Source organism: Piliocolobus tephrosceles, chromosome 19 (genome assembly GCF_002776525.5).
Source record: "Piliocolobus tephrosceles isolate RC106 chromosome 19, ASM277652v3, whole genome shotgun sequence".
In the NCBI taxonomy this organism is placed as follows: domain Eukaryota; kingdom Metazoa; phylum Chordata; class Mammalia; order Primates; family Cercopithecidae; genus Piliocolobus; species Piliocolobus tephrosceles.
Window position 1 is genome coordinate 27,121,227 of NC_045452.1, and position 13,864 is coordinate 27,135,090.

Consider the following 13,864-nt stretch of genomic DNA (forward strand, 5'->3'; position numbering starts at 1 on the left):
ACAGTTAAGGAAACCAAGGTCTTTAAGTCCGGGTACCTGGCAAGCTTGTGGGAGCTGGGCTTCATATCCAGTTCCACCAGCCTGCTCTGCCCCAGGCACTGTGTGAGGTCCTGGAGGACAAAGGAGAATAAACCCTGATCTTAAGGCGCCTTGTATGGGGTGGAGGCTCCCACTGGATTGGGGCTCCCATAAAGCGTCCTTTATCCTCCTCCAAGCAGCAATTCCCACAATCCCCCCCACCTCCTGTGACCACTGCACCTGCCGCTCCCCACCCCACAGCTGTTTCCAGTTGCAATATCTCCTAAGCACAATCATCAAGCCGAAACACTGGCTCCAGATTCAAATTCCCGTCTTCTGTGAGATCATCCTCACGTGGGCCTTACCCAAGCTCCTAACTCACTGCTCTGCTCGACACAGAAAACGGCCTCCTACACAACCGGCTGACCACTTCCTGAGTAACTTCTCAGGCTTCTCCCGATCCTCAGGCAAAGGTGCCCTATCTCAGCCGGGAGCCAGTGCTGCCAGCTTCCCCGCCCTCTCCTCCACTGCCTGGGCTTGAGGTCACCTGGCCACCGCCCAGTCGTCATTCCACCTCCTCCCACCTCCATGCCAGCATGCTCTGTGGCACAAGGAAGTCCCAGAACCCTTGAACCTTGCGGCTGACCCACGCCCCCAGCTCAGGATACCTGCAGAGACGCCAAACCCTGGCGGAAGAACTCAGGTCACGTGCTTCAGCCGCCTCCTCACTCCACTCCCCACTCCGTGACCAGGCCCTGAGCTGGGAGCCAGGCACACAGCTGGACCCATCTGCCCAGTTCCACCCCCCCGTGCCCAACACTCGGCCCATGGCAGGCGCTCAGTGTGCAGGCCCACGTGTACGAGGTGCAAGGCGATGACACACCACACAGGAAAACGACACAAGGCACCTTCTGCGGCTCTGCCTTCCCGGAGGTCTCAGTCCCCTGCTCAATCTGATGCTCTCTGCAGGCAGCGTCCTCCTCAGAAATACCCACTCCCGCACCAACCCGCATTCCTAGCCCTCCTCTACTCTGACTTCTGAGACCCTCTTCATTGTGAAAACCAGGGGGGTGGGCTCTGCCTCGTACACTATGCCAGGACAGGCCCACCCAGAAAAAAAGGGCATCAAATGCCCTTCCCTGGAGAAAGGTGGGGCCAGCCTCGAATCCAGGAGAATTAGGTCCAACATCCCCTGCTGCTATGGGACCCTGCAGAAGTGCTTTGGCCTGAGTCCCACTGTCTCCCTCCACCAACAGGGACAACACCCGTCTCGTCACTGGGCTGTCACTGGAATAAAATGCTGCCGATACAATACTTGAGGAAATGAAATCCCCTCTGTAAAGGCGCCGGAACTTGCTCTGGCTCCAAGTGTCCCTGGGAGAGAATGGGCCCCGCCGAACTACAGGGAAGGATCCCGGACGCAGTGCCTTCTTGTCGCAGCCTGACAGAGATGACCTCATCCCTGCACCCTAAAGCAGCAGCAGCTCCGGCTGGGGCTGATTCATCCGGGTTTGCTGCAGGGAGAGCGCTCCTGGGAGCTGAGCAGCAGCTAACGAGCTCCCACTGTGTGCAGGGGCAGATCCCGCCTCCCTGGGTCAGGAGAAACCTGGAATCCTAGACCCCCACACCCCTGTAGGCGCGTGGTCTCAGGGATGGCCCGGGTCAGCACCGGCCAGTGGAGACAGTCCGTGGGCTGGCAGGAGGGACCTGCAGACAGAGCTGGGCGTTTGGGGGAGGAAATCTACGACCCAAAGGGTGAAGTCACAGTTCACAGGGTTGTGGGATGACAGGGTTCCAATTTCCATTTTGTGGGGCCAGAGTGGGGTGTGATTCTTCTCGCTTGTCTTACTTCCTTCACTTGATGTCCCCGAACCCCAGCACACACAGCGTCCACCTCCCTGAGCAGCTGGTCCTGCCTGTCCACAGTGCTTTTCACAAGTGGCTTGGTTTCAAGTGGTTAAGAGTGTGGACCAGTGAACATGTGTCCCAGAACCTTGGCTGTGAGCAGTGACCAGGTCCACCTTCTTCTCCCTACTTAATAAAAGGAAACTGAGGCACAGCTGTGCCACCTGTCACAGGCTGCCTCCAAGACATGCTCTGAGGCTCTAGGTCTGACCCTCACTCCCTCCCCAGTAGAGACAGAGCAGTAAGCAGTCCTACTCTGCAACGGGGAACGGGGCCCAGAGGGCTACAGGACTTCCCTGAAGCGGCTCAGCAAACCACAGCGCGAACCTTCGCTGCCCTTTTCCTGCCGCCTCTGCTCAGGCGGGGGCCCTGTGTGGGCAATGCCTCGCTCAAGGGCCAGTTCCCCAACAAATGATCACCTCGTCACCGGCAAGATCCCTCTCCACCCACCCACCACCAAACGCGCCCCTAGGCAGCTCCCCAGTCACTCCCAGGGGCCTGCGCCCAGGCATCCATCTACTCTGAGCTGGCGCAAGGGACAAAGAGCCGGAGCCCTGGAGGGGAGCTCAGGTGGGAGAGGGACAGGAGCCACACACGGGGGGCTATGCAGAGTCACAGCACTGGGGCAGGAATCAACAGGTGCCACCAAGAACAAGGGGCGCGGTGGCCAATTCCAACAATGTGTCAGGAGGAGGCCACAGAAGGGCCATAGAGCCGAGAGCTGAGGACCCCCCCCCCTCCAACAACGGGGTGAGGAGGGTGATTTCAAGCAGCATGTGGAGGGGTCCTTGGGAAACTCCCTCCAACAAGTCTTATGGCTGGGGCACAGGGGGTCAGCCGGGGCAAGTCACCAAGGGTCTTGGACTATATGCCTGGCAGACATAGGACGCTGAGGCAGGAGAATCGCTTGAACCCAGGATGGGCAGAGGTTGCAGTGAGCCAAGATTGCACCACTGCACCCCAGCCTGGGCAATAGAACAAGACTCCATCTCAAAAGAAAAAAAAAAAGAAAACACACAGGTTGAGCCCATTTCTTTGGATCTTCATTTCCTTACTAAGGCTCCTGTATCATGTAAAACTTATACTAAATTACACTTTTCTCTTGTCTGCCTTTTGTTACAGGAACCTCAGCCATGAACCTAAGGCGGGAAGAAAGATATTTTTCATCTCCTACATTGGCAGTGGGGCCTGGAGATCCGAGGGATGTCTGGGCTGGTCCCAGCGATGTGTGTGAGCAGGATACAGAGGCAGGGGCGGGAAGCCAGAGGCACGAACGATCAGCCTGCACCAGCCTGCCACCACCCGCTCCCCAGTGAGCCCCAAGCTCCCAGGAGTCAGATCAACCCTAATTCAGCACTGCATTTCCAGGGCTCCAGACATCAAGAGGTTCTTAAAGGTGTGAACATGGGCCGGGTGCGGTGGCTCACGCCTGTAATCCTAACACTTTGGGAGGCCAAGGCGGGTGGATCACCTGAGGTCAAGAGTTCAAGACTAGCCTGGCCAACATGGCAAAACCCTATCTCTACTAAAAATACAAAAAGTTAGCCGGGCGTGGTGACAGGCACCTGTAATCTCAGCTACTCAGGAGGCTGAGGCAGGAGAATCACTTGAACCCAGGGGGTGGAGGGTGCAGTGAGCCGAGATTGTGCCACTGCACTCCAGCCTGGGTGACAGTGACACAGTCAGGAACGGCCACGTGGGGACATATGGGACGATGCAAGTGGGGAGAGGAGACAGCCCAGGCACAGCCTGGACCTCAGCCATAGCTGGCTGAGGGGCAAGGGAGGGCTGACTCTTGGCCTGCGGCTGAGGCGTGCAGGGGAGAGCAGACACGGGGCGGGCAGCGAGTCACGTCTTGGTCAGGCTGGGCTGGAGGTGCCCGAGACACACACAGGTGGAAGCAAATGTCCAAGGGTCAGTTGGTGATAGGGTTCAGGCCACGTTACGCCAAAATACAACATGCTGGCATTTGAGAAAATAGCAGAAGCAGGAAGGTCTCTCTTCTTACCCTCCTCTGCCCTTCTCCCGAAGCAGGTCCTAAGACCCCCATGTGAGAGGCACCCTCTCTATGTCCGGAGAAAGAGAGCATTCCCCATCTCTGAAGACACAGGGATTAGTTGAGAGAAGAATCTCAACAAACAGGCCTTGCTAAGTGCCCCCAGTTTATTAAACTTTTGTTTTTGAGATGGTGTCTTGCTTTGTCGCCCAGCCTAGAGTGCAGTGGTGCCATCTCAGCTCACTGCAACCTCCGACTTCCAGGTTCAAGCGATTCTCCTGCCTTAGCCTCCCGAGTAGCTGGGATTACAGGCACCTGCCACCACGCCCGGCTAATGTTTAGATCACCTCGTGATCCACCCACCTCAGCCTCCCAAAGTGCTGGGATTACAGGCGTGAGCCACCTTGCCCAGCCCAGATCACACTTCTTTATCCAATCAGACTCCTCCACAATTACCCACTTCTTTATAAAACCTAGCACAGAAAATAAACAGGCTGAGGCTGGGCGCAGTGCCTCACACCTGTAATCCCAGCACTTTGGGAGACTGAGGCAGGTGGATCACCTGAGGTCAGGGGTTTGAGACCAGCCTGACAACATGGTGAAACCCTGTCTCTACTAAAAATACATAAAAATTAGCCAGGCCTGGTGGTGGCCACCTATAATCCCAGCTACTCAGGAAGCTGAGGCAGAAGAATTGCTTGAACCCAGGATGGGCAGAGGTTGCAGTGAGCCGAGATTGCACCACCGCACCCCAGCCTGGGCAACAGAACAAGACTCCATCTCAAAAAGAAAAAAGAAAAAAAAAAACACAGGTTGAGCGCCCATTTCTTTGGATCTTCATTTCCTTACTAAGGCTCCTGTATCATGTAAAACTTATACTAAATTACACTTTTCTCTTGTCTGCCTTTTGTTACAGGAACCTCAGCCATGAACCTGAGGTGGGAAGAAAGACATTTTTCATCTCCTACATTGGCAGTGAGGCCTGGAGATCCGAGGGATGTCTGGGCTGGTCCCAGCGATGTGTGTGAGCAGGATGCAGGAGCGGGAAGCAAGAGGCACGAACGATCAGCCTGCACCAGCCTGCCACCACCCGCTCCCCAGTGAGCGCCAAGCTCCCAGGAGTCACATCAACCCTAATTCAGCACTGCATTTCCAGGGCTCCAGAAATATGACCTCCATGAATGACATGATGGTGACTATAAATATATAAAAATGTACACTCAGACGGGGCAAAAACTGCAGAGAAGCACGGTCTTGATTGGCTGTTGTTGCCTATGAAGCAAGGTTTCAGAAAGAACTAGAAGGCAGAAGCCACCTCACCCCAGGTCCGCCTATCACTCTGAGGCCCGGTCCCCCCTCTGTAAACGGGACAGCACCCCTCCTGCCTTCTGTTTGGCACTGCTGAGGACACACGAGGGTGTGCAGGGCAGCACTTCTCTATCATAATTACATGGATAATCCACACGCTTCGTCACATGTGGACTTGTATCCTGCTCTTCTCCCTTTCTCTGCTGTGTTGCTCCAAGTGTGAAAAGCATTTTTCAAGATTCAAAGGACATCCCAATACAAAGCATTTTTACATTAAAGATAACGGACACATGGAGTAAGCGAACTCTGCCTGTCGTTCCTCACCTGCACCACGGGGCAACAGGCAGCACTGGTGAGATCAGGCAGCCAGCCCTCCTGATTCGTCACCCTGTTTGAGCCAGTCAGGGTCCACTCTGAGTCTCCCCTACCTATCTTTGTCAGTGATAGGGCTAGGCTGATTGAATTCTGGGACTCTTTCTCTCCATCCCAGCTCCCCCAGGACGGGCTGTGACCCAGAGGGCATTCTGCTGCCTGAGCCGAAACTGGGACACTGGGAGCTAACTGCCCCCCTACCTTGGGAGGATCGAGCTCATCAGGCACAGGAAGCCTGCAGTCAGATCTTCTCCCAGGAGAATGCCCATCCTGCAGAGTGGGCCGGGCAGGGACCGGCTCCAGGGGAGGCCGGCCCTCTGCCTCTCCATGTGGTGGGGCTGAGCCCGGGCTCTGTACTTGACCTCAGCCTCCGTCTCGCTGATGTGCAGAGTTCGGCTTTGACTCATGGGCACAGGTGTCTCTGGGGGTGAGGAAGGGACCCTGTGGAGCGTTTATTTTCCCACCCACCCCCTGCCAGGTATCAATGTCGACGATATTAATGTGCGTGCTGTTGGGGCTTAGGCAGGTCCAAGGACAGGTGGCTGGAAGCAGGCCAAGCCAGGAGGGTGTAGGAAGGCATCACAGCCAGTCCGCTCCTGCTTCTGAGCCTCGGCGGCCCCATCTATCAAAAGGGGGCAGGGGTGGTCAACAGCCCAGTGGCCACCAACCCCGGCTGACACACCCAGACACGGAATGAATTACACCACAGGCTCCAGGATCCCCCGGGAGGACTTTCATTCGGATGCCCAGGTCGGGGGAAGGAGTGGGCATTTTGTTTTAACGTTCCCCAGCGTTCTGTACTCTGGACATGGTGTGGTACAGAGTGGGTAGACTGAGGCAGGCAGGGTGTTCCAAGGAGTGGAGGCTGAGGTTCAAGTGGAACAAGTAAGCACAGGTGCTGGGTCGAGTTCCCCAGCACAGCCACGCAGGGCATGCAGCCCCACTTCCGAGGGGTCAGTAGGCCTGGGTGGGAAAGGTCCCCTCAGCACAGGAGCCGCAGCCATAAGAGCCCAGAGGGAGACATCACCTGGGACGTCTGGGAAATCACATCCAGTCAAAACATACTTCAAAGTCAGCTGTAGAACAGCCCTGGTGCCCACCTGGGTGGCAGGACCTTCACCGGATTCTGACTTGCCAGGGGACCTGGTGGCTACTCTCAGGACGCTGGGAGGGTGGGCAGGACAGCAGGGTTTGAGTGATGGGCAGCGAGCTCTGCCCTCTTAGGAAGCTGAGTGCACCAGACCCAAGCTGCTGGGAATGACTGAGGGAAGGTCTACCCAACCCTCTGAGCCTCCACTTCTTCCCTATAAGACACGGGCTAACTCCCACCTGACGGGGGTTATGAGATTAGATGACGTATTGTTTACAAATCCCGCTTGGCCCTGCCTAGCCCAGCACTGCCTGCAGGAAGGATCAGAGGCCCAGAGGGACAAGGGCCTCCAGAGGACAGAAGAGCGGGGCTGGGGCTGCTGCCATGCACCAGGGTTTCCCCAGCCCCACAGAGCCCCCAGCGGGGAGAGCCTGGACTGGGGCTCGCAGAGCTCCTGTCTGTAGCAGTGACAGGGAGAGGCTGGTTGAATTCTGAGACCCGGGGGCCATGGCACAAGCCGGCACGTGTACTGACCCTGAGGGGCAAACGTCTCTGTTATCTCCGAGGCCCCGGCAAGCTGGAGCGGCCGGAGTGAGGGGTGGCCAGGAGTGGAAGGTCAGTGAGTGTGTGGGTGCAGCTGGGGAGCTGGCCTGGCCTGTGCTCAGGGCTCAGCTCCCAGGCCTCACAGTCCTCCGATGGGGAAGAGGGCACCTCTGCTTCCCGCTCTGGGAAGACAAGCCTGAAACGCCAGGGGGAGAGCTCTCGGGGGAGAAGACGAGGTTGGAGGATCACAGACTGGCAAGGCATGGGCCCAAAGTCTAGTCTGAGGCTGGATCCTTTCTCAGCTCCTTGCATGCCCTCGGCAGAGACACCCATCACTACCTTCTGTGTCTCACCTTCCTTCCTAGTGCACACAAGCTATCTAAAAGGGTTCTCCTTAAGCCCTGTAAACACCCATCTACCACCTATGGTCCTGCCCCTGCCCCCGGGGGCCAGACAGCAGCCTCCAAGAAATGGCCTCCCAGGTGGCCAGCTTAAAGACATAATCCAAATACCGACACCTTTGCACGTAGAAAAAGCTTTGCTGCAAGTTATTTATAACAGTGAAAACTGGATCCCAGCTATGTTTCCAACCACGAGACCAATTAAGCAAACTATGGCGTGCCCACCCAACTCCCGATCAGTCATTTAATGTTCAGAGTCAGAACATGGGAAATGTTTTAGGAACTTTAAATGAAAAAGCATGATTAAGAAACCTGTAATGGAGAGGCTCAAGTACTCTTTTAAAAACCTCTGGAAAGACCAGGGGGCAGGACTTTGCAAAGTTAATAGTGTGTCTCTGGGTCACTGGAAATAGGAATAACTGTTTCCTCTTTTATTTTCCAGTTTCTATAACGTGCATGTAACTTTTTTTTTTAATTAGAAAAAAATTTGTTTGGGAAATCTGAGGATGTTTAACAAGTCTCCTGCTCAGGGCTTCTTTACAGCAGCCTAGTGGTGTGGCTGATACGAGCCTCCCCAGCTCGATGGAGGCGGCAAGGAGACCCAGGACAGTGAGGGAACGGTTCATACCGTGGAAGTTCTCTGCAGAAGGCTGGAAGCCAGAGGCGGAAATGACTCCCCAGGCCCCAGGGCAGGGCAGCACGGCATTCCCACCCAGAGCAGGGCGGCACGGCATTGTCACCCAGAGCAGCGCGGCACGGCATTCCCACCCAGAGCAGGGCGGCACGGCATTCCCACCCAGAGCAGGGCGGCACGGCATTCCCACCCAGAGCAGGGCGACACGGCATTCTCACCCAGGCCAGTGGTGCCCACGTGGCCACTGCAAAGACGTCCACGCAGCTGTGGTCCTCGGCCTCTTTCAAGTGTGAGGTCCAGTGTCCTCAGGTTCCCCACGAAAGGACAGAGTCTCAGCCTCAGGAGAGGGCCTCCCCGGCTGCTCCAGCCCCAGGAACGGGTAGAGGCCGGAACCCACAACCCTTAAAATAGGCCCAGGAACCGAAAGACGCTCTGCTGCCATGCCACACGGCCACACTTCCTCCCCACTGTGCTGGCCCACAACCAGCTCTGACTGCCTCGGGGTTGGAGGGCCCCAAGGAGCCCAGGGAGACCTTCCTCATTGACTCAAATCAGCCTGAGCGTCAGGGTGCAAATATAACCCTAATTCCACGTGCAGGCACTGGGCCAGGTGCTTTGTATCCTGGATGACAACAGCAGCCTGGACTGCACCTGACTCCACGCCAGAGGTTTGTGCTGAGCCTGTACCTGCCACGTCTCATCTACTCAGTCACTTCTCTCATACAATCCCCAAGTCCCTAGAGAGTTTGTGGTCTCCAGTCTACAGATGAGGACACTGAGGACTGGAGTGCTTAGCCAGGGCTCACAGTCTTCCTTTCCAGCAGCACCTCCCACTAAAGGCCCCCTGGCCCCCATCACTTATGCCCAGCTACACCTGGCCTAGCAAAGTGATGGGGGGGTTGGGGAGGTGAAGGGTGCACAGTGCTGTTCCCCACGCGCAGGCCTAGCACACGCAGGTGTTCAGCATAGAGGCAAGGCCGTCTCCCTCACTCCTCCGGCCCATTCCACGAACCCTTCTGGGACGGCTATTTGCATATGATGGGCCTCAGCTGGAATGGCAGCCCTGCCACCTGCCAGCTACATGGCTGTGGGTGCATCCCTCCCTGCTCTGAGGCTCAGATTCCTCACCTGCAAAATGAGGTCAAGACAGAACCCACCTCTCCAGGAGCAGGACTGAAGGAAACGCGGCAGGTGTCAGGCATTGGCTCGCGGCAGGCACGCAGCATCCTCTGCACTGGTGGCCCCTCCCGTGCAGCCGCTCCACAAATCACACCTGCAGGGCTCTCCGAGGCCAGAGCTGGGAAATACCAAGTTCTCAGCCAGGGAGTACTCCAGCCTCGACTTCCACAGCCCCGCTTAGAGCCAAGTGAGCTTCTGCTCCTCCATCCACACAAGCCCACCCAGCCTCAGCCCTGCTTGAAGACTGTGCTGTCCATAAACCCCTCCCATGGGCCATGCTGGTGGTTCCATTCTCTGTGGCCTCTGGCGAAGAGCTCACAGCTCCACGGGGGCCCTTCCTCCATCCACTGTAGCCAGGCTGCCACACAACCTGAAACACCAGACCCTCAGCACCCTGAGGACAGGTCTAGGTGGGCCTCACTTCTGCGCAGGGTCAAGCAATTAAGAGCTTGGGCTCAGCAAGATTTGGCCACTTTCTAGCCTTGCAGCTGGGGGCACATTACTTCCCCCCAACCTGTGTTCCCTCATCAGAATAAACTTTGGAGTAATCCCATGGGATTACTCCAAAGACAAAATGAAAGAATGAACATAAAACGCCCCTTGTCTGCAGCACTCCAGACACAGAAAATCCCCCAGGCCACCTAAAAGGGGGTTAGCCCCAAATGCCAAGCACAAATTGCTCCAAAAATGCTCAGCTGAGGCAGGGCGCAGAGACAAGCAGCCGGATGTGGGCCCCACCTGCTCACGGCACCGCTCAGGACTCACACCGGGTCTTGGGCCCAGGTTGCGTCCACATCACCTGACCAACTGTGGGGTGGGCTGCCCCTGTTGAAAGGGGGCCTGCGTGCTTGGGCGGAGGTCCAGGGCCCAGGAGGAAGTGGCAGGGTCTGTCCCCCATCGGTCCAAATGTCTGCATCGCACACCTGGGTCCTGAATCACCTGGCTTATCTGTGACCTGGAGTCACGAGCAGTATCCTGTGGATGCAACACCAAAATCTTGCTCCAGGCCGCCGCAGCCCCAGCTGCTTCCAGCAGGGTTTGTACTTCAGCTAACAGTGACCTGTGCTCCTGGCTGTCTCCCCCATGGACTGTGCCCTCCCACAAGGCAGGGATCAGGGCCCAACACTCCTGCCCCCTCTCAGTACACAGCAAGTACTCAAGTCCCCTTCTACTGCAGAGGCTGCCACAGACAAGCCTCAAAAGCCAGGTGTGAATCTACAAGGTGCCTTTCATCACGAGAGCTGAGCGATGATCCCTGAGTAGCGAGGGCCAGGAGCTTTGTCCCATCTCATAGACACTGACTCCAAGAATGACAACCACTCAACCAAAGCCTAGCGTCTCCACCTGAGGCGCCCCTGACACCTTCGAAACACCCTCAGAGGACACGGCAGGGTTCTGAACAACCCAAGCTTCCGCTAAACAACAACAAAAACCTGGGAGATTTAAATTCATTCATATATCTAACGGGCTCCCACAAACGTGAAGTGGAGATGATCAAACACAACCCTACCCCCACAACTTGCGCGTGTCGATGATTCCGAGGATGCAGAAGTGCTCCGGGGCTGGTGTTCTGGCTCCTCTCAGGACTCACACCTGAGAGCTGAGAGGTGCGCTCTGCTCCACTCTGGGCATCAAGTTGCTAGTAAGCTCATCCCTCACTGAACATCGAATCTCTCATCTGAAAAATACGCCTTTTTTTTTTTTTGAGACAGAGTCTCACTCTGTCTCCCAGGCTGGAGTGCAGTGGCGCGATCTCGGCTCACTGCAACCTCCCCTCCTGGGTTCATGCCATTCTCCTGCCTCAGCCTCCTGAATAGCTGGGACTATAGGTGCCCGCCACCATGCCAGGCTGATTTTTTTTTTTTTCAGTATTTTTAGTAGAGACGGGGTTTCACCATGTTGGCCAGGCTGGTCTCGAACTCCTGACCTCATGATCTGCCCGCCTCGGCCTCCCAAAGTGTTGGGATTACAGGCGTGAGCCACCGCACCCAGCCAAAAATGAGCCCTTCTAAGAAGTTAAGATTCCCATCTCTGTGGCCCTCCACGCCCTTCATCTGCCAGTCCAGATAATAATTTTCTCACTTGTTCACTGTGTTTACTGGGCACCTGCTCCGTATGTGCCCCATGCTGGGCACCAAGACGAATCAGACTGGGTAATGCCTTTGAGGGCCTCACATGCTAACTGGGGAGACAGCACACAGACCATGACAAGGCCACAGTCGTCCTGATTGTCCCGACAAACACGTGCCTGGCACAAAGAACACAGGCAGCACAGGACTGTGCGCCTGGCAGTTGGAAAGGGTTCCCGGAGAGGCAGCATTGGAGCTGAGACTTAAAGGAAAACCTAGAGACGCTTGTGGGGCACATGAGTAGGGGCGGCTTTCCCCGCAGAGAAAACAGCAGGTGTAAAGCGCAGTGCTTCAGAGCCCTGCAGGGACTGAGTTCAGCAGCAGGGGAAGAAGGGAGACCTCGCACGTGTGGGAGGCCTGGAGGCCGGGAGAGGAGCCCTCAGACTCTTCATCGCTGATATGGAGATAATACTGCTCTCTGGCAAATTGGGTCAGGATTAAATTTGCAGCATGAGTAAAGCACCCGGCACATAGTAAGCGCTCAGTAAATGCTAGATGCCATTTTCACCGTTCACTGTTCTGGGAATGGCCCTGCAGCCTCCTTGGGGGAGGGGTTGTCTAAAAGAGGCGAGAAGGTGCTCACAAGCAAAGGTGGTCAGAGGACAGTAGGTGTGTGTGGACGGGGGAGTGGGGAGGGACTGCTTGCAGCTGCTGAGCAATCAGGGCCAAGTGGCCTGCAGCAGATGGTCCCTCAGACGCATCCCAGCTCAGAAATTCGGTGCCAGGTGACAGGTGGGCCTGCCAGGGTGGCACACAGTAGGTGCTCAATGAATGTTTGCAGAATGAATTAATGAGCATGCTCCAATTTCTGCTCATAAGTAAATCTTGACACCTTTCAGAAAGAAACCATTGAAACCTTGTCAACCATTGAAGTTCTTCTTGTCCGTTTCACTTGATAAGCACCCCCCACCCCACCCCTCCATAAGGAAAGCTCCCCCTAGGCAGGCTAGGCTGGGGCCTGCTCACTGGGACGCCTCTCACGCTAAGCCTGCCTCCTACAAAAGGGATTCAAATTTACTTCCTCTCCCCACTCCAGCCTCCAGGGTGTGGCCTGCTGAGGGGCCCTGAATGCCTGGGACTGCCATGTCCCTGCGGCTGTGTGACCTTAGGGGGATGCATTTGTTCTCTGGGACTCAGTTTCCCCAACGGTGAATGAAGGGGCAACGGGGTGAATCTGGAAGGCTGACATTCCCTACTCAGCAGTGCTGTCACCCCCTCAGAAATCCCCAGCCTAGCCTGGGGGTGGGGTGGGGGGTGGCTGACAATGTGGTATGAAGTCATTCCCAGCACGGAGGAGGGAGGGGTCTTTTCCACGGAGAAAATGACGAACCTGAGACGACAAAAGAGGGGGCTTCTCCTGGGCTTGAGTCTGGGCACGATCTATCGGTAACGGATTACCTCACTGGCTGGGAGACCCCACCCACACCTGCAGTCCCAGGCCCTTCCAAACAATACGAGGCACCTCCACCCCACGCCCCCCAGCAGATCCATGACTTAAGCCCAGAATCACTCCGAGAGGCAGCAGGCCTTGCCCCTCAGCCAAGCGGGCGGGTTCGGGGGGCCACTGCCCAACAGGTCCCAGGATCCAGCTAGGGGATGAGAGGGGCCGGCGGGTGCGGAAAGACAAAGGCTTCGGGAAGCAGGAGACAGTGGCCAGGGCACGTTCGCAGGGAGGTCCACCCAGAGCCCACGAGGGCCCGACCCTGCAGCGCTGGGCTAAGGGTGTACCCAGATCCCACGCCCACACTCCCTGCCGCCGTGCTGAAGGCCCGGGGCGGGCTTCCTGGAAAAGGAAGAAGACCCGCAGAGGCACGAAGAGGAAGGAGGGAGATGAGATAGACACCCGGACGGACTGACAGGGGGAAACGCCGAATGAGACCCGGGCACAGGGGTGCGGGGCGCTGGTCCGACAGAAAGCAAAGACAGAGCCAGACGCAGGGCGGGGGGCGCATGGAGGAAGACAGTGCACCTGGGCAGACCCAGAGACCACGACACCCGCGCAGAGACAGAGACGCGCGGGGCGCACAGAGACACGGACGCGCAGAGGCGGTCCCGGAGACGCTCACCTCCCCCGGCCCCGGCCCGACCTCGCCCCCCGGGCCCGACCTCGCCCCCGGGCCCCACTCACCGAGGCCGCAGACCTCGCGGCGCAGGCTAAGGCGGCCGCGCTCCTCCGCTATGGCACGCAGCATGTGCTGCAGCGAGCGCTCCTCGGCCTCGGCGCCGCCTGCAGGCTCGGGGGCGGCGGTGGCGGCGGCGGCGGCGGGGAGGGCGGGCGGCCCGGCCCGG

General features: G+C 57.2%; 1 protein-coding gene across 1 annotated transcript in view; it reads right to left on the reverse strand.

The window, feature by feature from the left end:
* Positions 1–13,858, reverse strand: part of KIAA0930 (KIAA0930 ortholog) — a 48,598-nt gene extending 34,740 nt beyond the window's left edge. The window contains exon 1 of the mRNA XM_023221760.2: positions 13,704–13,858. Coding sequence (XP_023077528.1) covers positions 13,704–13,767 — 64 coding nt within the window. The 5' untranslated portion in view covers positions 13,768–13,858. The remainder of the gene's footprint in view (positions 1–13,703) is intronic.
* Between the last annotated feature and the right edge of the window lie 6 nt (positions 13,859–13,864).